This window comes from Leopardus geoffroyi, chromosome B4, assembly GCF_018350155.1.
Source record: "Leopardus geoffroyi isolate Oge1 chromosome B4, O.geoffroyi_Oge1_pat1.0, whole genome shotgun sequence".
Taxonomy (NCBI): Eukaryota; Metazoa; Chordata; class Mammalia; order Carnivora; family Felidae; genus Leopardus; species Leopardus geoffroyi.
The window spans coordinates 139,742,293-139,768,394 of NC_059341.1; the positions used below are offsets into that span (position 1 = coordinate 139,742,293).

The 26,102-nt window shown below is 57.1% G+C and overlaps 1 protein-coding gene across 11 annotated transcripts in view; it reads left to right on the forward strand.

The window, feature by feature from the left end:
- TBC1D22A (TBC1 domain family member 22A) overlaps positions 1–26,102 on the forward strand; it is a 325,287-nt gene that overhangs the window by 203,185 nt on the left and 96,000 nt on the right. For 8 of the 11 annotated variants that reach the window (XM_045464835.1, XM_045464837.1, XM_045464843.1 and 5 more), the window contains one exon: positions 5,512–5,587. In XM_045464835.1, the coding sequence (XP_045320791.1) occupies positions 5,512–5,587 (76 nt within the window). Of the gene's footprint in view, positions 1–5,511; positions 5,588–12,757; positions 15,489–26,102 lie in introns of those variants that run through there. The other 3 variants (XM_045464839.1, XM_045464833.1, XM_045464834.1) reach the window with 3 other exon arrangements.

The following is a 26,102-nucleotide window of genomic DNA, read 5'->3' on the forward strand; positions in this document are numbered from 1 at the left end:
GCTCCCACGTGGTCTCCCAGCCTCGGAATGGTCTTCTGCCTCACCACAGCCTCCCCTCTGCCCCTCCAGCTGTACTGGCTGTCATATAATGAGGACTCCTTGGTCCCCTCCTGGGAGGGTGCCCTGCTCTCGGCTGCTGCCAGGGCCGTCCTGCACCCTGCTCCCTTCTTTCTGCATCTCTGCTCAGGCCTCACCGTCCGCCTGGCCCCCAGGAGAGGCTCCCTGTTCTGCGCTGTGATGGCAGGAGGGGCTTCCCGGATCACAGTGAGCCCGTCACATGCGCTCGCATGGCCTCTGTGACGATCATTTGCTTGACTCTTCTCTCTCTGTGAACAGAAGGGCCCTGTTTTTCTCCCCGACTGTGTCTCCCCGAAGACCACCCGGAGGTTCACTGCCTCCCGGGACTCAGTACATAGGACTCAGGGCCCGGCTTCCTTCCAGGGCCAGCGTGTAGAGCAGAGCCAGCCAAGGCCAAGCGGGGGCGGGGGGGGGCGGGGCACGGAGGCAACAGGGGTAAGCTTCCTCGTGGCCTGCCCTGGTGGAGGTTAACACCCCCGGTGGCGAGTCCTGACGACAGGTGTGAAATGTCCTCCAGGGAGCTTGTCAGAGACTCCGTGCTGGGTTCTCTTGAGAGCTCGTCACCTGGACACCCTCTGCCTGGCATTTTTCAGAATTCCAGACTCTGGAAGGAACGCAGTTCAGCATAAGCTACACTGTCAGTTGAGGCACCCTGGGCGTTTCTTCCTTGTTAGGGAATGATGGGAATACTCCCGAAACACTCAGGCACCAGCCGAGTGGGGGAGGGCTGGCCTTGCACACAAGCCTGTCTGAGGACGGCAGTCCCATCTGTGCCGGGACTCGGCGTGTCGCCTGGCCCACGGCAGGATGCAGTAAGTGGTTCCTGGGGCAATGAAGGCGCTTACAGTCCGACACCGTGGGGCCGTGTATCGGATGCTGCGTTCCTTGCGGTAACCAGGGTGACGTCCCGATGGGCGAGCGCCGAGCCTGGCGGTGGCTGCCACATTTGCTGTCTCACCTGTGTGCTGCCAGGGCCCCCGTGGGACACTTTGTCCGGGGCTGTGCCAGATGGTCTGGGGGCGCCCGTAAGAGGTGAAGGCCACAGAAGTCTTTCAGGCCAGTGTTTGGGGAAAGGGCTTGCCGAGTTGTTTGGAGGCAGGTCCAGGGGGGTGAGGAGGGTGACGTGGTTTCCGAGTAAGAGGGAAGCCAAATTCTGGGAGGCGGGGCTCTGGAGGCGGGCCAGGAGGAGGGGCTCTGGAGGCGGGGCTCTGGAGATGGGCCAGGAGGCGGGGCTCAGGAGGCGGGGCTCAGGAGGCGGGGCTCTGGAGGCGGGCCAGGAGGAGGGGCTCTAGAGGCGGGCCTGGAGGCGGGGCTCTGGAGGCGGGCCAGGAGGCGGGGTTCTGGAGGCGGACCAGGAGGAGGGGCTCTGGAGGCGGGGCTCAGGAGGCGGGGCTCAGGAGGCGGGCCTGGAGGAGGGCCTGGAGGCAGGCCAGGAGGCGGGGCTGGTCCAGGGCACAGCCCCTGTCAGGTGCAGGCCGGGTTCCTAGCGCCCCTGGAGCTGCGTGCCTCAGTAGGTGGGTGCTGTGGGTCCTTCCAGCTGAGCCCCTGTGAATTTAATTTTCAGCTCTTCCCTGAAGTGCCCCTTCAGAACATGTTATTCTCCTTTTCTCCTGAAGAGCACAGGAAGTGCTATTTGTTATTGCCAGAGTGTGAGGTGGAAGGTAGCAGATGCGAGGCCCCCCCCCCACCCCCCGTGTGCGCCTGCTTTGATGGTTTCTTGCGAACGCAGACTTTTCCCCCTGTAAACATTCCCCAAGAGGTCACTGTATTCCTCAGACCTTTCTTCCTCCCGCCAGTAAGTTGTGTGTATTGTATTCTTTTTGAAAGGCATAGAATCAGATCTCAGTTTGGAAGGGTATGAATGTTTACTTTTTGTGAAGGGAGTGATATTCTTACTGTTCACATTTCTATCAATGTGTAGCATCTCGTGTGCCCGTTCACCGCGTCGCTTAGCAGATGTATTCTGCACAAAGTGCGTGTGCAGGTGTGTGTTTGGACCGGGTGCTGGAGGTGGTGTCCTGGCCTTGAGCAGGCAGAACCCGCAGTCTGATCAGAGGCGCTGCTCCTGTGGGGTCTTGGGCCGCGGGCACCCCCCTGGGAGGGCATGAGTGCCACGTGCCTCCCAGAGGGGCTGTTACTAGGGTCGCAGAATATTCCTCTCTCCGTACACCTTGTCCTTGGCAGGCCCTTCAAAGGCTGCCTGGCTGCTGAGTGGGGCCATCCACAGCCTGGGCCCCCTCTGCTGACCGATGGGGTCTCCTCGCTGGGCGCTGCCCTCCGAGCTCCATCTTGTCATCAGGGTCAGAGCCTGTCTGAGGGCCGGTCTTCTCTGCCTGTGACTCACATCCAGAATACCAAGCCCCTGCCCCATCAGTCTTTTCTGGTCCTTTTAAAATACAGATTTTTTTTTTTTTTTTTTTTTTAATTTTAAAGGCTCTCAGCTGTTCTTCTTTTCACGTTGTTTGGATTTCCAAGAAAACCTATCTTCCCTACCTGGGTTTTGAACAAATTGAGAAATAAAACAAAATAGTGGCAGATGGAGACTGAGGAATACCTTTTATTTCTTCTAAATGAGAATCTTGAAATCCTATCTCAGTGTGAGAGCCAAATAAACTGGCTGACTGAATCCCAGGCTTACTCAGGCTTACCCACCCCGTCGGAGCCAGCGCTGGGGCAGGGCAGGCCGACCGCCCACGCGGCAGAGCCGCCCTGGGGCGCCGAGTGGAGAGCTTTCCTGGGGAGCAGCCTTCCTGGGGGATTAGCTGGCTCTGAGCGGTGGAAGGAGGGCTGAGCCCACAGCCTGCCTATTCTGCTGGGCTTGGCTGCCGGGCTTAGCAGTTGAGAAGTTGCCTCTTTGCAGTGAGTGTTCTGGGGATAGAGACGGTGCAGGAGTGTCTGCGGCTGAATTCCCCGGAGGAGGGGAGGAAGTCCACGGCCCGGCCCGTGAGGACGCGCCAGCTTGAAGTGAAGCTCCTGCACCTTCGACCGTTCTCCTGGGACCCCTGGGGGAGGGTGTTGGAATGTGCCCTTGATGGCTCTGGAACTTGCCAGAACTGAGCGTTAATGGAATGATCTGCAAGGCGTCAGGGTCACTCTGCAGTTTCTTCCTCATCGTGAGCCATATCCAGGTCTGCTCTTGGCCCCGGCTCATCAGAAGTTCTGCTGGGCAGTGGGATGACAGCCTATAGACTTCCAACCAGGCAGTGCGCTCCAAATTTGAATATAAATCTCCTTCTGTTATCCAGTTTCCAGGGAGAAATGAAGTCTCGAAGGCTAACCCTTGCAAAAACTCAAGTCCAAGCCCCAAATTTCTTTTCCCTGTTACGCTCTGTCCTTAATGGGTGTTGCTGCGTCGGGACGTGCACGGCTCCTCCAGGCCCAGGAGTCCTGCCCATTAAACAGGAGTCCCTGACAGGCCTCGCTTCTCCAGAGCTCAGGGTTTAGCAGGACACACAGGCCTGTCACCAGATCTTGGAGACGGTCATGCCAGGCACCCGAGGGGCCCCCTCGGGAGCGCCCATGTTTTGTGCCTCGGTGTTGCTCTGGGTTAGGTTGGTGCATGCAACTCTTCCTGGTCTTGCCCTCGCAGAGACGCCCCGGCTTGGAGCCTGGAGCCTGTCACTCGAAATCCACTTGGGGGACATCGCCCGGTGAGCGATCGGGGCCGACTCTGTCCATTTTCCATGTCCGTGGGGAAAAAACCCTTACTGCCTTGTAGGCACTTTTTTTTTTTTTTTAAAAGAGAGAGAGAGAGAGAGAGCAGGGGAGAGGGGCAGAGGGAGAGGAAGAGAGTCCTAAGCAGGCTCCAGGCTCAGTGCAGAGCCCAACGTGGGGCTTGAACTCACGACCCTGGGATCATGACTTCAGCCCATATCAAGAGTCAGACGCTTAACCAACCGAGCCCCGAGGCGCCCTGCATCCTTTTATTTCAGTGGGACCCTGGGGCCCCAGCAAAAAACATCGTCCAAACCTCCCATATCCATTTCCTGTTGCTGCTGTAACAAATCACCACTGGCTTAGTGGCTTAAAAACAACACAGGTTATTTATTATCTCGCGGTTCTGGAGGCCAGGGTTCTGATGTGTGTCTCTTGGGGCTAAACCAAGGTGTGGGCCGGGCCGCATCCTTCCCGGAGGCTCCAGGGAGAGCTCAGAACCTTGGCTTTTCCCAGCCGGCGCCCTTGTCTCCGGCCCCTTTCTCCATCTTCAGAGCTGCCATGGCGGGTCGAGTCTTTCTTGCGCTCACACAAACTCTCCTCCTCCCCTTCTACTTGTCAGGACCCCATGACCACAGTGGGATAACTCCTCATGGTCAGTGGATCAACACCTCCGTGCCCTTTGGCCGGCTCTGGACACGGACCTCTTTGGGGTTGTCTCTGCCTTGCCCTTGTGTCCCCATGTGAACGCTTGTGCCTGTGGGAGCCCAGTAGCTCTTCGGAGGGTGACCGGAGGCTGGCTGGGGCCCCGTCCTTGTTTCTCGCGCCTCTGGTGCCTCGGACCCGCCAGCCTTTTCCCCTGACCTGGTTTCCTGGTCAGGAAGGCCTAGAAGGCAGCATTATTCTCACGGTATGGATGACAAAACGAGCCCCGAGAGGGGATGTCGCTTGCCAAGGCCACACAGCTCCTGAGTAGTAGAGCAGGGCTCCCTTTCCAGGTCCGTCTGACCGAGGACTTGTCCCACTCGATGCCTTCACCTTCTTCACCCGGCTTCACTAAGAATGGTCTCGCACTCACACTCTCCTCGTTCAGTGGCCGTGTCATTGGCCCTTGGACCGTGGGCGTGACACCAGCACCGTCGGTACCGGCCCGTCCACCGTTCCGCACCTGCTCCTGCGGCGACACCGAGTCCCTCCTGCCCGTGCGCCAGCCAGGCAGCGGCACCCAGCATGCGCTTCTCAGGGAGCCTGTTTGTTCACTGTGGGTTTTGTTTAATGTTTACTTATTTTTGAGAGAGACAGACAGAAAGACAGAGCTTGAGCAGGGGAGGGGTAGAGAGGGGGGGAGACACAGAATCCGAAGCAGTCTCCAGGCTGTCAGCACAGAGCCTGACATGGGGCTCGAACCCACAAACCGCGAGATCATGACCTGAGCCGAAGTCGGCCGCTTAACTGACTGAGCCACCCAGGCGCCGCACCCCCCCCCCCCATTTGTTCACTTTAAATGTAAACGTCTACGTTTACATAAAGAGATGCTCCAGTGAATACCCCTGAGATGGGTGTGCCCACCCTCTGATGTCAGGAAGGGGCTGGAACCGACCTCGAACCGGATTGTGCTGTGTGTTGGCCTTGTGACGCGGTCTGGTGTGTAACACATGAGTCTAGTTGGGGAACTCGTTCTGCTGTGAAAGTGTTCACCTTTGCTCCACTGCCTTTTCCCCCTCGGAACGTGTGTTTTATTTTCTACCCATGTGACAGCCGCTGTTATTTTCCCCGTAGGACAACTATACCTTTGCCCAGCCTGGGATTCAAATGAAGGTGAAAATGTTGGAAGAGCTGGTGAGCCGGATTGACGGTAAGCCCACTTCCTGAGCACCCACCTCCCTGAGGGCCACGCGGGGGAGGGGGGGGGCGGGGGCGGGGGGAGGTGGGCGCGAGGCTTGGGGCTCGGGCTTGGCCCCCCGGCCCGGGCGATGCTGTCCTCACTCAGCCCGTGGTCCCCGGCTCCCCCAGGGCAGGGCTGGGCATTCTTCTGGGCCAGAGCCTCTCCCTTCCCATGATTAAGGCGATGTAATCAGAATTCAGCGCAGGCACTTTGCAGGGAATAATGAGCGCGTACCAGAAGCGGGCAGATCTCACTCCTTATTAAGCCCGATGATTGTCATAATCTGGGCGACAGCATGGTTGTTTATGGCTGTCCTTTGGCACTCTGTTCCCTGCCTTTGTGCATCATTTTGCTACCAAGGATGCTGGCATAATTTCTCCATGGAATCCAATTAATTACCGAGTCTGGAAGTAACATCTTTAATATTATGGAAAAATTACAGTGTGTGCTCGGCCGTTCTAGATTATGTTTTCATATTTAAGTGGGGGCTTTGAAATACTTTTTACGTTCATTCTTTAAATAATTTCCCCTATACATCATAGGGGAACTGCCTGTGATACTGCAGCAGCAGAGTTTAATGAAATGAAAGTTGGGAGATAACGCCTGCCCATCCCGGGCATATTCTCCTGACAGCTTGTTACATTAACGAACAGAGCATTAATGAAGTGATACCGAGCAGAACGAGGTGTGGATTTGTGATGCCAGCCGGTCAGCGGTGAGGTACAGAGAAGAGAAAGGCTCTTTCATGAAGAGCCTCACGTGAGCTTTGCAGGTGACTTCACCGAATGTGTCGAGAGATCGTACTGTGGGGTGGTGGGCGTTCCAGCCATCGCCCCCGGAAAGGCACTCGGTTTGGGGAACTGTTGGATGACATTATCAAATGGAGTCATACGTGTTACAAACTCCATTCTGTTCCTTGGTTGAATGTGATTTTCGATGATGGATCTGATGGTTATTACCCGATTTCCATACGATGAAGTTTTTCACGGTTCTTCCAATAATACTTTATTGATTCAGTATATTTAGCTGCTTTCCAACCTGTCTGTTCAAAATACTGTTTCCTGCTTCCGTAACTGCACTCGCTCTTAACCGTGTGACGAGATCTCTGCGAGATGGCTGGGTTTTCCCCACCGGCAGCTTCCCGGCTGCCCCCAGTCTCCTTACATTCTTGTCTCCTTACGTTCTTGGAAACAGGATTTGCAGTGGTTATGAATTACACATCCTTAGCAGCTTCTTCTCTTCTTGTGTCCCTCGGAAGGCGTATTTTATACTTTCCTGGAAGTTGGAAGGTTGTATTTAGTGTTCATCTGTTCCCGTGCTGCAGTTTGGGGAGACACTTGGATTGATTTTCTCCGTCGCTGTGGTTTAGAAAGAGGCCCGTTGCAGATTTTCTGGAAGATTGTTTGAAAGAGCAGCAATGGTGACCAAAGGAATCCCCACCAAAGGTGTACTTTTTCATTAATCACATTTTTCAGCATAATTTCCGAGGAGGGTACTTGATCCAGTGGTTTTTTTGTTTAAAGGATCAGTTCTTCATGACAGAAGATTTGTTTACATAGTAGGTAACACCATGTAGCCTATCTGTAACCGTTGCTCTGATGAAACCTGAAATCCCCTGATGACCTGTAGATACCCAGGCTTTCCAAGCAGGAAGTACACATGGTTGGCAGCGGTCAGGCCCTCTGGCCGGTGGGCACCAGGACCCTCACAACCGCTCGGGAGGAGAACCTGCCAGCCTCAGCTGCGTGAAGGTCACCCTCCCCCCGTTTCATTGCTCACCTCTTGGAGAGAGAAATTGTGGACTTGGAACTTTTGCAGGGACTGTAAAGATTTTATGAAGGGCAGGATGTCTTAGGAAGGCAAAATTGCTTTAAAAAAAAAAAAGCTAATGCCTCATTTCTGCATTTTGGGGAGAGGACGGTATTTATTTCAGAACTTTTTGGCACTTTGGTGAAGGAGCACACCTACACGGGCCGGTTGATTAAGAAGGTGACGTTAATTACACGGATAAAACTGGAAAATTCAAATTCACCCGGTGGTGGTGGGCCAGATGATTTCAGCCAAGCTGCCCACTGCACAAACTGGAGAGGATTCGTTTTAAAGCTAGCAAACAAACGGGGAAACAAGAAAGAAAAGAAGGAAGGAAAGAGAGAGAGAGAAAGAAAGAAAGAAAGAAAGAAAGAAAGAAAGAAAGAAAGAAAGAAGAAAGAAAGAAAGAAAGAAAGAAAGAAAGAAAAGAAAGAGAAAGAACATAAAGGAAACGTTTCTCAAAAGCATTGAACTGCCAACAAAAAGACAAAACTTGCTGGCTACATTCTAAGAGAATTCTGGAGCCCGGAGAGATGAGCCCAGCACTGAAGGCTGCTATTATTCTGGGGGCATCTGCTAATCTGGAAAAATAGTCCCGGCTGGAGTTGTTGCTTTGATGTCTCCTACAGTGAGTGAGTTCAACCCAAACCCTAGCTACCCAGGACAGAGAATATGAGAAATGCCTGTAACTGTTCTGGGACCAAGCAGAGGGGCCACGAGGGAAAAATTGGAATCGGTTCTCATACGGTCTCGTAATCTTGGTTCACATCACCTGGGAGGACCAGGGTTGTTTGAACCCCAATCACAGTACTTCTCTATGGAGGACTCACAGTGCCTAAGAGAAGCGAGGCAAACTCTTTCCTGGAGCAAGGTCCCAGAACTGAATTCTTTCAAATAATATGCTGTGCATCCAATCAAAGCTTATCACCTATTCGAAACTCCTTAAGTAAGTCCAAGTAGAAACAATAGGTAACAGAAACTGGTCCACAAAAAATGTTGTGCTTTTGTAATTCTTAGGCATATACCATGAAACCGTTATCCTTACTCTGTACAAAGAAATAAAATCAAGTAAGGTTGAAAGTGTCTGCAGGGAAATAAGAAACTGTATAATTTTGTCCGAGAGACTTGAAAAATGACCAAATAGGATTTCTGGAATTGCAAATGTGATAATCAAAGTAAAAGCTTAGTGGTTAGAAATAGATAAAGAGAACATTAGTGAACTGGAAGGTGGTTGGAAGGAAATAGCCATAATAAAACCCAGAGGGTAAGAATATGGAAATCACAGAAGGCAGGAGATGTAGAGGGTGTGGGCAGGAAGAGAGAGAGAGAGAGAGGGAGACACAGAATCCGAAGCAGGCTCTGAGCTGTCAGCACAGAGCCTGACAAGAGGCTTGAACCACAAACTGTGAGATCATGACCTGAGTCAAAGTCGGCCGCTTAACCGACTGAGCCACCCAGGTGCCCCTGTCATAAGATGATATAAATGAAATTCTTGCCACATCTTTTGTTTAAAAATCTAAGGGAGAGCCTATGTCATTATTACAAAAGGAATATTTCAAGATACACAGCATTAGCAGGTTCTGGGTATGTCCGTGCTTGTTTTTTTCAGAAGACTTAAAATCAGATCCTAGAGAATTGCATCATAGATTAGTGTCCCGTGGGGCGCAAAATGGGCACGGAAAGGGAAGCCAGGGGATCGTTCCTGGTGATGGGCTGGCCTTAGGACAGAGCCGGGCTTGTCATCCGCCCTTCTGAGGGCCCAGAACTCCTTGCTGTTCCCGGGGCCCTGGGTCTGCTTGGCTCTGCTCTGAAATTGTTTCCAGAGACAATAAACCCAAGAGGCCCCAGTGGGCCAGAAGGAGGAGAGAAATCTGGTCGTCACTCAGCCAGTCTGAGCCAAGATCTTCGGCAGATGTCGGCCCAGAGATTTCCATCTTTGGCGTTAGGCCTGTCTCCAGAGCCAGCCACCAGAAATGGCCCCGCTCTCGGCATTCTGATCCAGACCATGCCTTCTTTCCTTTGGTGAAAAACAGATAAATCCTTCCTCCTACCTGGTCTCAGCAGTGCCAGATTGAGCACGTGAAAGTAAGCGCCCGGGTAAATTTGAATTTCACATAAATAATACCTTTTTTAGCATAAGCACGACACACACTGAAATTCAGATTTCACTGGGCCGCTGGTACCTCCCCGGGCAGCTCTATGCCAGCTGAGCTCAGCGCGGGGCCACATCAGATCGAGACCCGGTCCCGAGCCCCGGGCTGCCTGTGCGGCTGGGGTCACTGGTGGTGGTGAGAAATCCTGCCTTACACAGGATATCTGGGCTATCTGAAATTAAAGATACATGCGTGTACTCTCGCACACACGCCCTCACACACGCCCTCACACGTACACACTTAGGTCTCCCCCAGGTGTGGTTCCTTCCTGACGTGGTTACTGTGTCAGCACTTTCCGGTTTTCTCTGGAGCCCCGCTGATGCTCAGAACACGTCCCCGTTGCCCGCCGTGTCAGAGGAGGGGCCGCTTTGTCCTCCACCAGGAATCGTCCCCTGAGCCGTAAGCCGCCGCGCTCGCTGGACTTGACGCTGCAGATGTGCTGATGCCGCCGGTCGCCGGGCGGTTTTCACACGCAGTTGTTCTCCTTCGTTAGGTTCGGTCAGTTTCTGACCCCCGAATTGTGATTCTCTGACAGGCTGATCTAGGAGCCCTGGACCGCCCCGTGAGTGAGCCCACCGTCGCGCAGGGGCTCACTGCCCTGGGGGTGCCGGGGTTTTCCTGTGCGGTCACTGTGGACGTGGACATCCGCTGGCCCAGGGCTGTGCAGGACGCGTGCCGTGTTGACCCGTGTCAGTCAAGTACAGGTGATCTCGGGGAAGGCCCGGCCTCTCCGCCTTGAGTCGCTCAACGGGATTTGCCCCTCGTCCCCGCTGCCGCGACGTTCTGCCGGGAACAGCAGCTGGACGTCCAGGCGCGGCTTCCAGACCCTTCACGGGTTGAACCAGCCCCCCTCCTCGAGCAGCTCCAGGCCGGCCCGGGCGGACCCTTTGCTTTCCGTCAGTCAGTGCACGTGGTCCCAGCTTCCGCTCCGCTCCTGGTTCTCGTCGTGGCCTTTGCCTGAAACCCTCTTCTCCCCCTGCGGCTTCTGTCCCCCGCAGCCAGGGTCCTAGCGCTCCCTCTGAGCACCACGCCCACAGAAAGCGGCCACAGGAGACGGAAGGAGTTTGCTGCGTGGAGGGGGGTAGCCGGTGTGGAGCGAGTGCCAGATGGGACTTCAGGGAGCCGAGAGTGGGGTAGGTGACCAGTGCCCGGAGCCGGAGATCGTGGGGTGCAGCCTGGGAAGCGCTTTGTGAATTGTGTGCTCAGTGACCCCACGTGCCTGTCATGGAGGGGAGTCTGCAGGAGGCCCCCCCTTGGGCCGGAGCCTGGAAAGTGTTGCTGACGGTCCCGGGAAGAGGCCATACCAGCCCAGACCCAGGGCAGGCCTGAGCTCCTGGGTCCTACAGAATTTTCTCCTGTGGGCGTCTTCAGGTTTTGATCTGTCACTGAGTATTCTGAAGTGTGCCAGCACTGTGCCACCACCAGCCTGCTGTGCACAGGGCACTCCTGGGGGTGTGGACTGTGTGTCCAGAGCTCTCTGCAAGGTGTTCGTGCTGTGGCATGGGGGTTGCATGCTCCTGGTGGCAGTGGCCAAGCGTCGCAGGACAGGCATGTTGTGTGAGCATGAGGGAGAGGCAGAGGGTCCCTGCCCCTTCCTCTTCAGATTCCAGCCAGAGGGACTGGAGGCCAATGGCCGGCAGGGTGTGGCTTTGTGAAAGGGGCCTTGGTCACTCCTGCAGTGGCGCCCCCACAGTGTTGGCCTGGGGACCCTGCCTGGGGCCTCTGCCTGGGGCCTGAGCCGGGATGGATCTTCTCACCCTTTCCTTGGATCTCCTGTGGTCGGTTGGCGTGGGGGCTGGTCTGTAAAGCAGACCCCGTGCCCGGTTGACCGGTCCGCTCCCACAGAGGGTCTCGACACCTCACCTGGCCAGAAGCTGCAGCAAGGAGGGGGCCCGGATGGGCCGGGGTGGGGCGCGAGTCTGCAGGCCTGAGGCTAGAAGGCAGCCTGTCCTCCTGCCGGGGGCTTCCTGCATGAGAGCAGGAGCAGGGCGAGCCCTGGCGCTCTGAGTGGCCTGTCCCTGCTGTGGGCACACGGAAGCCCTTTGTTCGGGGCGTGGTTTTCGGTGTTTGGAGAGGAGCAGGCAAGCTGGGGCACGTGAGTGGGCTCATCCTCGGGGGTGAGCAGGCACACACGTCTTGGGGGGAGGTGGCATGTGGGCACACACCGAGTGGGCAGGTGGGCACAGCCCCGGCGGGGGGGGGGGGGGCAGGCTGACCTCCGACTGCAGGGTTGGACGGAAATTAGGTCCCAAAGTTTTGGTCCCCTGGCGAGGGGCAGATGCTGGTCCTGAGCAGCGTGGGAGGCCGGTGAGAGGCCTGCGGGTTAGAACAGGAAGATGGGAGAGCCCCGTTGGGGCTTCTGGGAAAGAATGCTTGACCACCCCGGGTCCTCCTGACCGCTGGTTAGCAAGTGTGTGCCCTTGGCGGCTGACCGTCTCGGGCCCTGGCTCCGGCTCGTTCCCCACGAGCCCTCAGTGCGCCTGGACGTGGAGGCCCGTGTGCTGGAAGCCGCGTTGGGCGTCAGTGGCCACTGTCCCCACTGCCATCTGTATTCACTGCCTCGCCGTGGTTAGGAGCGGATGGGCTGACGCTTCTTCGAGTGCTGGCAGGTGTGATGTGGGGGCTCCACTTGGCCCCATTCACCTTGTGGGGCGGCCAAGGGCCCTGTGTGCACTGGCTCCCTGCGCGGGCCCCTCCGTCTGGTCCCTGGGAAGCCCGTTAGCGAGACGACACAGGCCGAACCCAGGAGACCGAGGGTGGCTGTGGCCATCAGTATTTTTTAAATTGTACACTTCCGCCCCGAGGGAAGAAGATGCCAGAATGCGTCCTCAGAGAACAGCTCTCCCTTCGTGGGCATGGCTTCATCTGCTTGTACATTTCCCCTGTCCTCTGTGTTTTAATTTAGGGTAAATGTGATTTTAATGAAATTTCTCTGAAAGCTGTCTTGACTACATTGGAAGGTTAAAATTGACTTATTCTTTCAAGATAGAATTCAGTTACATCTAGTAAACTAGATTCGGCTTTATTACCATCCAAGTGAAAATATTTTTATTACTGCTACAAGGTAAGCAGTCGGAGAGCAGAGAATAAATCAACAGCGCGGCCCCGGCCGTGGAACCTTCGGCGTGCGACAGTGAAAAATAACAAGCTTCCTCTCCCCCGCTCGCGTCCTCATTAGGCCCCGGGATGGCTGGTGTGAACATTCGCAATGATAGCGATATTTCACCGGAGACACGGGAGCCTGGCGACCGGCAAAGCGCACGTGTGGCGGCAGTGACGTCGGATACGGGAGTCGTGTGTTCGCCCAGCGAGGCTGAGTGTGCCGCGTGGGGCCGCGTCCCTGTGCCCGTCTCCCTGGCTCGGGCCAGGACTCTGTCCCCGCACCTGCTGTCTAACTGGAGTATATGCCCGGGCTCTGCTTCAGCCTCTGTCACACACCTGAGCGGGGCCTCCGCGGTTGCTAACGGTGGCTGGCGTCTGTTTGGTGGCTGGCGTCTGTTCGGTGGCTGCCGTGGACCAGGCTACATCCTCAGGTTTTTACCTGTGTTACCATATTGACTCCTCACAGTACCTCCAAAGCGGTGGGGTACCGTCCCCGCTGTGAGAGCCGGGGCCCTCTCGGCCGTACCCGCCCCACAGGCTGGGTGAGCTCCGTCCAGCTCCGTGTCCCCTCTAGCTCTTCCTGTCCTGGGTTGGCACTCAACACAGAGAGCCGTCCCAGCTCTCTCCCATGTCGGGCCAGCAGTGTCCTGTGGGCCCAGAGTCCTGCCTGTCCCTGCCTGTGCCCCAGGATTTCCTCGGGAGCAGCAGCCTGCAGCCGTGCCATGGTGAGGCCTGCCACCAGAACCCCCCCTCCCCAACTCGCACGCGGCTCCTCTTAGGACTCCTGGCCAGCGTCTGGTGCCATCGGTGCCCCACCTGTCACGCCATCCCATGGAAGAGGTCGGAAAATCTGCTGTGCTGTCTCTAAATAAAAAGTGGGTCCCTTCTCCTGGGTTTGAGCCTGTGCCGGAGTTCTCACCCAGAGATCCCAGCAGGCAGCATGGTGCCCGGGGTGCAGACCGTGCCCACCTCATGGTGGTGTACTGACGGATAAAGTGTTTCCTGTAGCATCTTGAACACGAGGGCTCCCGTGGTGTTCGAGGCTTTGAATTGCTTCCATGTGGTCTTAGGGTCGAACTCTTGGTTTGCAGAGTGGATGTTTGTGGGGCGGTGGGTGAGAGCGGTCTCTGGGTACTTATGTACTCACGGGTCTCCCCTGTGGCTCTCGTTCTGCCTGAGACCCTCCAGTCCCTGTCCTTCTTCCCTTTAACTCATGGAAGGGGGATCTGGGGTGTGGACAGGCTCCGTAATTTGTGCCGCACGACCGCAGTGTAATTGACTGCTGGTGATGTGACAGGAAAATACTGGGTGTGTGGCACAAGTGACTGGGTAAGAGCTGACTGTCTCGTGATCATTGAGGTTTGTCTTGCTCGATGTGAACGTCCCCCCAGTGGACGGAGCCAGGCCCTTGCTTTCCTGTGACCTGCTGGCCCCTTGGATTTATTGGCTTCTCCCGCTAATCGACCATCATGCTGGTTGCAGGGACGGTGCTTTCTCTTTGGAGGACCCTTGATGTGATAGATTTCCCACCACCCCCAGAGGTTGTCCGTGTCATCCGGGGAGGGGCACCTGCCAGAACTTTGAGATACTGAGCACCACCGTGAGACACGGGAGCCGAGTGGCCCAGGGACTCAGAGGGTCCCTGGCTCCCAGCCCCGCAGCTGTCGCAGCTGGAGACCAGGCAGGTGCCGGACCTCCTCTGCTCTGGCCTCACCCGCACCTGCCAGCTGTAGGTCCCAGCACCGCCCCCCCCCCGCCCCACCGCTTTTGTCTCTGGACCTTGGATTTGGGCCTGTAGCCCCCCCTGCCATCTCCTGGGCTGCAGTGATGTGTCGGGAGAATGGGGCTGCAGACTTGTCACTTGGGGACCCTCTGTGACCCCTTCTGGCTTCCTTCTCTCTGTCCCAAAACCTTGCTGCCTCCGGCCCTGTGTGTTTTCCTTCCCATTTTTGTTTTCAGGTGTTCCCCCTGAATAGGTAGAGAGGGATTTACTTTCTTAGAACTAAGGGACACCTCTCCTCCCACGTTTGGACTGCAGCGGCCCAAGAGGGTCTTGGAACTAGTGACCTGAGAACAGAGGGGTTAGCTTATTTTTAAAGATCCTGCTCGATGTGTGGATAGGTTTTGACAGCCGAGGGCATTCTGTCCTGTGTTAGAAGTTGCTGTGGGAGTTCTTTCTTCCAGGCCTGCCCTCAGCACGGAGTCACAAGACCCTCCCTGTGCAGGGCGGGGGGAGGTGGGGGCTCCGAGATCATGTGGCCACACCACCCAGCCTGCCTTATGGCCCCTGGAAGCCATCGCCACCCCGATGTTGGCCGGGCTAAGTGAGGGTGGGCCAGGGAGGGGTCTACAGCTGTGTTTTCAGCCTCCCTTTCACGGGACAGTGGAGGCCGAGCCGACGTGGCGGCCTGAGAGACGCTGTCTCTGTCTGTTTTGTGCTGTCTCTGTGGCTTTCCCAGGCCTCTCCTTCCCGGAACCACTCGGAGGTGCTGTCACTGGATCACCAGCATCGCCATCAGCGTCATCCTCTCAGCCGCTCGAGCAGGGAGCATGTTTACACCGGGAGGCGGTGATGGCCAGCCAGTGTGTAATGAGATGCAGGCACGTGAGGCCTTCTGAGCTCATGATTTAGATGCTTTTCTCCTTAATGATGATATCTTTGTGACCCCGCATCCCGAGATTGATGTTCCGGGTTTATTGCCAAACTGAGACTAGTTAATTAAATTGTAAGTAGAGACTTCCAAATACAGCGATTCTCCTTGACCTTAAGAAGAAAAAGTTGTCTTGTTTTGAATGTAGGCCATCAAATCTGGTTTTGAAATGATTCCCCAAAGTCATTTTTGTTCGTGGTTACGGGTTGCTGGGGAACGGGAGTGGTTTTATGTCCCTTACTGTAACGGACCAGCGTCCCTCTCAAAACCGGGACCGGAGGCAGCCCTGTGGCCGGGCATTTCCCCGCAGGCTGGACGAGGACCACGGTGGAGGCCACCTTCGCCATCAGCTCGTCCATAAACGGCAGTGGAGCACTTCCTGTCTTTACTCTCCGTGCCCCCCGCCCCCCCCCCCCCCTGCCCCGGGGCCTCCACGCTCGGCCGTGGGTCCCTGGTGGGCCCAGCCTTCAGGGCCGGGCGCTTCCCCGTGTGCCCTGTGCCCCCTCTCGGCCGTGCGCCCCTGTCACCGCACAGGGGACGGTGCAGGTGAGTATGTGCCTGCAGCTCACAGCTCAGACCTCCCCCGCTCTGCCGGGTCCCCCCATCCGAGCCCTGGCTTCACCTCTGTGGAGGAGGTCCTTCTGCGTTCTGGACTGTAGGGCAGGATGGGGAGGGGCGGGGGCTGCTGCCAGGCAGGGGGCGTGCAGGCCTGGGGCCATCCAGCAGCTTCCTACGGACGCACACTCTGTGGTGAAGGCCACCGCTCCTGGGCTGCCGGGTGATCCGTGCCGAGCGAACCGCTTCCTGCTTTCTGCAGCGCTGGCGTGGGCTTGAGCTTCTCAGGTCCCCTGGGGAGACGCCGCTTGTGTGTTTCCGTCTCCTTCCTCAGATATTTCTTTCTGTCCCTTCTCTTGTACTTGCGTATTTGCCGCCTTCTGTCACCGTGAGGTCCTGGCAGGAGGAGGGGTGGATGCAGGTGCTACTGTCATCCTGGTCCCGGACGGAGTGCCCTCGCTCGGCTGCCCCCCGCATCTGGCCAGGTGTGCCCTCAGAGGGCTCACCGCTCACTCAGCTCTGCCTGGGTCCCCAGTGCGCTGCTGAGCAGTGCACGCTCCGTATCCCGTTCGTTCCTGGCGGCCGGTGCGGTGGGAACTAACAGTGTCTCCACTTGACCGTTGGGGAAACAGGGAGGAGCATCGAGTCTGGGCCACGCAGATGAAGGGGGGGGCCTGTTGAGTTTGGACCCCCTCGGGTGTTGCCCTGTGGCCGGTGAGGCGCCGTGGGTGTGCGTGTGACGGCTCCAGTCTCTGGGTTCTGCCGGGAGAGGACCCCCGCCCCCCACCCCCACCCCCCGCCGACAAGGCTGAGCCGTGTGCTGTGGGTGTGTATAACTGGGATCCTGGGGCGCTGCAGCCCCTGCCCCGTGGGCACGTGCTGGCACAGGGCAGGAAGGTGTGGACCAGCGCTTCCCCCCGTAACGCGATCGTGCCAGGGACGTTGGAGGTGTGGCAGGTCGTTGCACGGCGGAGGGGAGACGCGGCCTTTCTGGGAGTTCCAGGACTTTGCCGTTTCTGAAACGGGCACGTTCGGGTTTGTTGCTGGTTTGTTTTCTTTCCAGGGTGTCTGTTGTTCTGAGCTATTCCGTTGCTTCCTGGTGCCGACACTCAGATTGGGAGGGAGCTTCTGGGGACACGCGGGGCAGGCCGTCCCGTGTCCAGTGACCTTCACTTTGGCTGCGGGCTGAACAGGTGTCTGCCAGGGTGCCGTGAGCTCACACTTCTGTTTGTGGTGAGAAGTGACCGGCGAGGAGGCCCGGGCAGCGCGGCTCTCCCTCCGGCCCCGGGCCTTTCCGCGGTGCTTTGGGTGCCCGTAGGTGAGGATTCGTTTGGGCCGGTCACCACCGGGGCTGCTGGCTCGTCCGCTTTCCTGCATTCGCTGATTGCCCTCCTGCCGTAAGGAGAAGCTGTCCCCTCTCTCCCGTGTGTGTGTGTTTGAGCTCGGGGATCCTGTGTTCCGCCAGCTTGCAGGTGTGTCCCATAATAAATGATTTTGATGCTCAGAATTTCCCAGCTTGTTGTAGGAGGTCCTTTGGGAAACATCCCCCTGAAGAGGAGGGGACCACAGAGGAGCTCCAGCGTGGGAAACCGTGTTTTGTGTGAGCACCCCGTGAGCGTGTCCGCTGGCCGTGGCGGGGGAGCCTGGGGTGCTGTGGCTGGTGAGGGAGGGTCGTCTCTGCGCCGGCGTTGGGGGCGGGGGTTGGTGCTGTGGCCATGTCTCCAGCGGCTGGCGGCAGGCAGGAAAGGTGCTCCCCGAGAGCCTGGGGGGATGGGGTCCGCGGGTGTCTTCTGAGAGGCAGGGTGGGGGCAGTTGTGGGCACCCCCTCTGCCTGCGGCTGGTGTCCCGGAGGCAGTGGATGTCAGGGCACAGGAAGCGACGCGAGGGACCGTTCACGCTTCTGTGTCACCGGTAAGAGAGCAGAGAGTAAAATGCAGCTAGCTCCTCCTCGAGGCAGTGGCAGGAAGCTAGCATTTTTCGGTTATTTGGGGTAGGTTTCCGGTGCTAGGAACAGGGGCAGACTCCTTCTGTGGAGGGGATGAAGGGCCTCTTAGGGCTTTCACTACGATGATGGATAAAACCCTCCCTGGAACGTATCTTCTTTGACAAAGTCATTTTAAACACATTCTGGCTATTTTTTAAGAAAGGGTATGGGGGCGCCTGGGTGGCTCAGTCGGTTAAGCGTCCGACTTCAGCTCAGGTCACGATCTCTCGGTCTGTGAGTTCGAGCCCCGCGTTGGGCTCTGTGCTGACAGCTCAGAGCCTGGAGCCTGTTTCAGGTTCTGTGTCTCCCTCTCTCTCAGCCCCTCCCCCGTTCATGCTCTGTCCCTCTCTGTCTCAAAAGTAAATAAACGTTAAAAACACAAATAAAAAAAAAAAAAAAGAAAGGGTATGGAAGTTAAGTGCTTAGGTAAACTTGGCCTGCTTGTTGTATATCCACTAGTGTTCTTTTACCAAGTTCACTGCTTAGTACCTCGGCAGCTTTGGGGTTGTTCATGAATACTGAAACAGAACAGAGCAGATGCAGCCCTCGAGCCACCGCCGTGCCAGGGCAGAAAATCAGCCCCTGACGCCAAAATCAGACTGTTCTCCGCACGCCCCTGCTTCCCGGGGACCGCGGGCTCCTGGCCTGGGCACCAAGCTGTGTCCAGCGCCCTTCCTGGGAGGCTCAGGGGCCGGGCAGGCCAGAGCAGGGCGCCCCCCAGGGCCGTCGTGGGCTCCTGGGCATGGCGACGAGGGCTGGGCATGGTGACACCGTGGCTGGTCTTCCTGCCGGTCTGGGCCGTGCGGTCCCAGCTTCCCTGCACCAGTAATGTGGCTGCAGTCACAGGCCCTCAGCCTTGGGGATGGTTTGGGGAGGTGGCCTCCTCCTGTATTCTGTCTGTGCCAGCGCCCTGGGCTCAGCCAAGGCCGCTCGCCTCCCGGCAGCTGTCATGCCCCAGGTGCGGTTTATTTTATTTTATTTTATTTTATTTTATTTTATTTTATTTTATTTTATTTTATTTTATTATTCTGTCTTGTTTTGTTAATTTAATTTAATTTATTTTTTATTTTATTTTATTTTTTATTTTATTTATTTTATATTTTATTTTATTTTTATTTTATTCATTATTGTATCTTATTTTATTTGTTAATTTAATTTAATTTATTTTTTATTTTATTTATATTTTATTTTATTTTAAGTATTTTTAAAAAGTGTTTATTTTAATTTTGAGAAAGAGAGAGCAGAGAGGAGGAAGGGACACAGAGGATCTGAAGTGGGCTCTGTGCTGACATAGAGAGCCCGACGTGGAGCTTGAACTCGTGACCTGTGAGATCATGGCCCAAACTGAAGTCAGACGCGTCACTGACTGAGCCACCCAGGCATCGCCTCAGGTGCGGTTCTGACCGTCATCTGGGGACGTCCACGACCCTGCATGAACACCGCGGGCTGCCGTTTCAATGGAGTCTGGTGACACTTGGTGGGTGTCCGCCTCAGGAGGCGCGGAGGAGGCACGCTGGATATCAGGCTTCGGTTCTAGACGCGCTTGAACCGGGACGCGGGTGCAGCCTGGCGGCGTTGCCTCGGTGTCTCCCGCCCACGGGTTGTCGGCGTGAGCAGTGGCCTTGGCGGTGGGCTGGGAGAGGGAGCCGGAATCGTGTGTGCACGAGCGTGGACACTGGACCCCGGGGCCCCGGTCCCTCACCTGTGTGTACGTGGAGGGCGCGAGCACGTGGCATGCTTGGCTGTCTGTCCTCCCCCCTCCCTCCTCCTGGCTCCGCACCACGTCCTGTAGACATCGGCAGCCCGTGTGCTCCTCCGACACTAACTGCCCTCACGGTCCCGGTCAGCGCCCCTCCCCGCCTGGTGCGCACGTTCTAACGTGGGGAGGCAGCGCCGAGGCCGCGTCACTGAGCCCAACGAGTGGCCGCCCGGCGAGCTGAGCACCTCGGCCCGGCTCCCTTCTCTCCCCAGGGCTCCAGGGACCGGCTGTTCCTCTGAATGGGGACACAGCTGACTTCACACACTCGGCAGGCGTCTGTGAAATGTCCTCTGTGTGCCGTGTCCCGGGTGTAGGCGTGTGGGTTAGCGTCCTTTGTTGGGGAACTTGACCCGGTTAGACGGCGGACTGAGAGAACAACCTCGCGCAGCCAGCTTCCTGGTTCTCACGAGCGGTCGGAGGGGCGTCGGGGGGCCTTGCGGGAGGCGGACGCCGGCGCCCAGGCCTGCGGGGGTGTCTGCTGTAGTGAACGAGGGGAGGGCGGTGAGCGGCCACAGAAGCGTGTGGGGACCTGTAGGCAGTCGCGTGGGCAGAGGGGATGGCGCGGGGGCCGCGGCGAAGACGGCGCAGGCAGGGCGCGTGGCAGTGGGCCTGTGCCGGCCCGGAGAGCCGGTGTGCGTTCCCTCCCAGCTCTGGGCTCGGAGGCGCTACGTCGCCAAGCGGCCATGGCAGAGAGCCTATAGATCGGGGCCTCTTACCCCGAGAGCCCGTCCTTTACCGCGTGATACACCCCCGATGTGGGCGAAGAAAGGGAGCCAGCTCAGGACCTTGGCCCCTTCAGAAGACGTTTTTGCTCCACGGGGAGCTGTTGAAAGGTTTCACGGAGTGGAGGAATGTCATTAGGATCGTGCCAGGAATGTGGGGGTTGATGGAGTTGGGGATGACCAGTTGGCCGTCTTCCCTGTGGCTAACTGGACTGCGGTTCCCGCATGTATGCTGTGGGTTGCATCCCGCTACCTTTAAACGTACACGTTAGATTACGGACCGTTGATTGTCTTTCATTTATTCTGAGAGGCAGAGAGTGAGTGGGGAGGGGCAGAGAGAGATTGAGAGGGAGAGAGGGGGAGGATCCCAAGTAGGCTCCGCACTGTGAGTGTGAAGCCCCACACGGGGCTCGAACTCATGAACCGTGAGATCGTGACCTGAGCCGAAACCAAGAGCCAGATGCTTAATCTACTGAGCCCGCCAGGCACCCCATGAGCTATTAATTTTTAAAGTGTTTGAGTGGGACTACCTGTGCTCTGCTGTTTTTTTTTCTTGGTAAGAGTATGAGCCAGAATAAATATGTTGTGCTTATATATGTCGTTCGCTTGTATATTCTTATGTATTCGTGTCTCTATCCAAAGGCGTAGAAGGAAATGCCTTCTTTTCCTCAGAACAAGTCAGTTTCCTCAACTAGATTCTGGTCCTCAGTGCTGGCTTTTGACAGGGCAAGTATCTGGGCCCTAGAGCTTGCCTTGGAAAGGGCTTTTCCCAGAGGCATGCTAGGATCATCCATTCTATCCATCGTTCCCTTCGCCTGCCGATTAGCCTCCTGCATTTTGTCCTCTCTCCCTGTTCCGTCCACTCACCCGGCATGTAACCATCCGTCCACGGGAGTTCGACGAGCTCATCCACAAACTGGGAGTTCGATGAGCTCCCCAGTCGAACAGGTGAGATGGCCATGACAGCCACGACGGCCACTAGAGTGCCGTCTGTCTCCTCGCGAGGTCTGTGGGCGACCCGGCGGGGTGCTGAGGCGGGGAAGGTCAGAAGAGGCTCTGGGAGGGCCGTGGTGCTTGAGCTGCGTCTCAAACGTGGGCAGGCACGGACCGCTCACCAGCCTGGGCGTGGGGGCTCGCGGGTCGTGGTCAGAACTCCGGTGCTTTCGTGGCAGGTTCTCAGTCTTTTTTTTTTTTTTTTTTTTTTCAACGTTTATTTATTTTTGGGACAGAGAGAGACAGAGCATGAACGGGGGAGGGGCAGAGAGAGAGGGAGACACAGAATCGGAAACAGGCTCCAGGCTCTGAGCCATCAGCCCAGAGCCTGATGCGGGGTTCGAACTCACGGACCGTGAGATCGTGACCTGGCTGAAGTCGGACGCTTAACCGACTGCGCCACCCAGGCGCCCCAGGTTCTCAGTCTTAAAATGCACCGTGGTGGACGGAGTACTGAAGCTACTCGTCTTCAGCTTCCTTGGGTCTCGTCAGGCTTTCCTTACATACTGTTGACGAGACGGTTTGCAAACTGTTTATGAGCTGAGTGCTCGTTCAGCTCAGACTTTATTTCTTCCCTGCTGTCTGCCCCCTTTGAAACAGGGCCTTGCCCCTTGGCTTGGAGGGGGAGGGCGAGGAGAACCTTCCCTTCTTTCCTGACTCACTGCCACGGCTAGGTTACCGAACTGCAGTGGAGGGCAGCCCTGGCCCTCCTCCTCGCTGCCCTGCTGGGAAGGGGATGTGGGGGCTGGTGTGCCATAGGCTCCGACGGGTTTGCTCCTGGCCAAGGCAAGTGCGGTGAGTGCACGTGGTGGACGGGTCCTACGGTGACTCCCGGGGAGCCTGCCTGCTCGTATCCACACCTCTGTGTGATCCCTGCTCCTGGGTTTGGGCGAATCATGTGTCTCGACAGAGTATGGGGTGGTGGGCTATCAGCCTGTGGTTACGTTACATCACGTAAGACTCCATTTGAGCAGACTCACTAGAGACTTTGCTTTTGCTCTTGAAGCCCGCGGCCAGTCGGAGAAGCTCACGTGGCAGGGCCGTGTGGGTGGCCTCTGGCTGATGGCCAGCAAAGAGCCGGGCCCTGAGTCATAGCCCTGCAAGGGAATGGATTCTGCCAGCACCCTGAAATAACTTGGAGGTGGGTGCTACTTTGGTTGGGCCTCCGGACGAGAGCGCGGCCTTGTGTAGCTTTGGAAAGCCCCGAGTGGCGGAGCCTGCCAGGTCCTCTCTGGACTCCAGAGCCACAGGGGCCGTGAGATGACAGATGTGCGCTGTTTTCAACGGGCGAGCGTGTGGGGGTTTGTAACGGAATCAGGAAACTAACACAGTGAGCAAAGGAGCAGTGCCGTGGGCTCCCTTCCCCCACCTTCCCTGCAGCGCTGGGATTGAGGGCCCGTCTCCCTGACTTCTGTCTGGCTCTGTGCCCCACTTCCCCTCTGTCGTCGGCCTGGGAGCCCAGAGACCCTCCCGGAGGCTTTGTGCTGCCTCGACTGCGGGGGCCAGGCCCGGCACCCCCTGTTGGCCCATCACATCTCGGATGGAACCTGGGGCGGGTACTCTTCCTCAGTGTCCTCACCGTGTCCCCATCTAGAACCCCGTACGCGTGTTGGGTGGGACGCGGCCAGGCCCCTCCAGCTCCCGTCCGTCTGGTCTGCTGTCCGCTCGCCTCCTGTGTGCCTGGGCCGCCACCGATGTGCACACGTGCACGACAGGGGTGGCCTTGCGGGGGGTTATCAGGCCCTCCGTGCTCTGGGTGCCCCGGGGACGCCGCTCTGGCATCTGTGTCCTTTCCCAATAAATCAGGCTTGTTGTTGCTTTCTGATAGGAAAACAGGCCTTCGTGGAGAAGCCTGTGAGCACATCTGTGAGGTGAGAATGATTTAATGCCTCGTCGCTTCGATTCTGAGTAGCTCTGGAAGCGCTTGTATTTTAGATAATGTTACTGTCAACAAAATATGCCTTAATACCTCTCTAAAGATGGAAAGATAGCATGTCGTGGTGTCACATAAACACTGGTTTCTACATCCTGCCGGGAAGCGTCATTTCACTCCCTGCTTGTGTGCACGCTGGGTCCCCGGGGTGGTTGGTGGCGTCTGTGGCCGGGGCCTGGGGGCGTCTACACTCTAGCCTGTCCTTGTGCTCACGTGGTGACCGTGTTAGTCTCTCCCGCTCCGGCATGGTCAGCGGCCGTGTGGGTCTGACCCGCCTTCACCCCTGCCCTCGCGTGGAGCGCGTGAGAAGATAGTAATCGTGTGGCATGACCTTGATGTCAAAGCCAGCCTTGGAGAAGTTATTTTGGGAAAATGTGTTTGGCCTCTTTCTGGAGGGCTTTCTGGATCGCAGCCTCTGGGCATTTGATGCTGGCAGGAGTATCTTGTTTGTACCCCGAGCGCAAGTGCTCTTCTGTCATTAGCAGACCCCACAGGTTAAGGGCTGGCTCAGTGCTGCCCCAGAGGCTCTGCTTCAGACACCAGCTGCATTTCCATGGTCCCTAGGCCGCCTGCACTTCTGAGCGAGTGGCCTTCACTTCAGTGGTTCCCGTGGCTCCCGTGGGTCCGACGGTCCACTAGGATGACTCACAGAGCTCAGGAGAGCACTATACTTGCAGAGGTGCTTTTATTGTGGAGGGTAAGGTCAAGAACCACGGAGTGAGCTTGGGGAAGGTCCCCGTGGAGTCACGGAAGCTCGGCTGGGGCTGGGCGTCCAGAGCGTATCGGGTCTCCCCTTAGTGCTGCCCACCGGATCATGGGCCCTGTGTAGACGCAATCTCCAGCTCCCGTCTCCTCCCCATCGTCTGGCTGCTGAGGGTCCCACTCAGTCCCCATCCCGACGCTGCCGAGGGGTGCCCTCACCAGAACCCCTCTCGTTAGCATAACAGGGACACCCGGCCCTGGGGGGAGTCCGAGGACTTAGAGCCTCCCTCCCGGGAAGGGGGCGGGGGCCAGCCCCGCCCCTTCTTATTACGGAACACGGAGGCTTCCCTGAGCAGGCGCGTGGTCCAGTCTGTGAGACGCGGCGCGCCTGTAGCGTGTGACGTTACAGAGGCGCCCTTGGGAGCCCAGCTTCGTTGGTTCTCGTCGGCCTTCCGCGTGCTCCCCGTTGCTCGTGGAGGATGAAGAAGGTGTAGAATGGTCACCCCGTGGGGTGGGACCCGCTGGGATCCCGGGTTCTTGGCACCGGATGGGCCGGGGTTGCGTTTTCTCTCTTTACCCCATCAGCACATGCCTAAGATGGTGTTAAATGGTCTAAATAAATCTCAATTCCTATCAACTTCCGTTCCAGTTTCTGAGGTAAAAAGTGGCCCTTGTCGAAGTGCGGCAGCATGCACTCGGAAGGAGGATGGTTGCCCGACAAAGCACGCCGTGTGCGGTAATACTGGTCGGCTGCCGTTGGGGTCAGGTGCCCTCACCACGTCCCCCTTGTGCACCTGTGCCGCAGGGCTGGCTCGGGTGTGCCCTTCCTGGCATCCCATCCCCCGCCTCTGGCCACACACGGGGCGACGGCAGCTGCTGTGCCGGGACCTTCCCTGAGAGAGTGCCGTGAGGGAGCGGGCCGGGCCGTCTGGAGGAGAACCTCGGGGCGCTGAGAGAGAGCCTTCAAGAACTTTCCAGAAGCTGACCTGGGATTTGAACCCAGGCTCTCCTGACTGTAAGCCTGAGATCTTAGCACTCTTCCTTAGTGTCTGGCTGAGGCTCACCTGCCGCCCAAGGGAGAGAACAGGCCAGCAGCCCAGGCTCCGGCCACAGCCTCCTCACTGCCCCTGCCGTGGGGCTGCAGGACTGTGTGCCTGCAGGGACTTGCTAGGGAGTGTTCTGTGCTTGCAGGAAGGAATTGTAGGTCCCGGGTCCCACTCTGTTCCCTCACTTCCCCCGTCTGCCCACCCCACCCCCTTCCAGCTCATACCCTCTTCGGGGCACCTCTGTGGGTGTCTGTAGCGGGGAGCCCTAGGCCTGTCCTTCATGGACGTGGCCCATCCAGGCCCACCCCCGCTGCCCTCTGCCTCAGCCCCTTCCTCTTGGCCGAGCCCCCGGACCCCTGCACAGCAAGGCCTGGGTCCTGTGGCCCGTGGATGCGGCCGGGCCCTGCCTCTGTAGCATTAGCACAGACCAGTCCTGCAAACCGGGAGGGTGGTGAGCCAGGGGACTTCTTGGCTGCAAAGAGGCCCATGTTCACTGCCAGGTGGCTCTCGTTTTGTTCTCTCTCTCTCTCTCTTTTTATCTGTTTAACTGATGGAGAATTGAAATCTTCCCCCCAGATCAAAGCCTATTCATGCCTTGCCCGGCAGAAGCGTGATGTATTCATGTCTGTTCTCAGCTTTGCGGAGGGGTGTTGAACGGTTTTCTTTGTCAGGTATCTAAGTGTGAGCAATTATGCTCACTCTTTGGGCAAATAAATCTAAGTAGTGTCTGCCCTGCATAAACAGTATGTGTTTTTTATGCCAAGTCAATGGGATACGTGTTTTTTTTTTTTTTCCTCTTTAGCATAAATCCTGGAACACAATGCGTTCGCATAACTTATTTTTATTTTTAATCAAGAAGGCAAGATGTTTCAGTAGAATTTCCAGTCTGTAGATCTGCTGTTTGAAGTGCTGAGGAAAGTGTCCCGCAAACACCGTGGTGGCCTCCCTGCATGTCGCTATGACAGGTACCTTCCTGGTGACTTTACAGCAATCGCAGTGCCCTGGCCTGCCATGGAGGGTTTTATGAAGAAAACGTTTTCAACCTGAAAGATGACAATAATTACATCTGCCTGCTC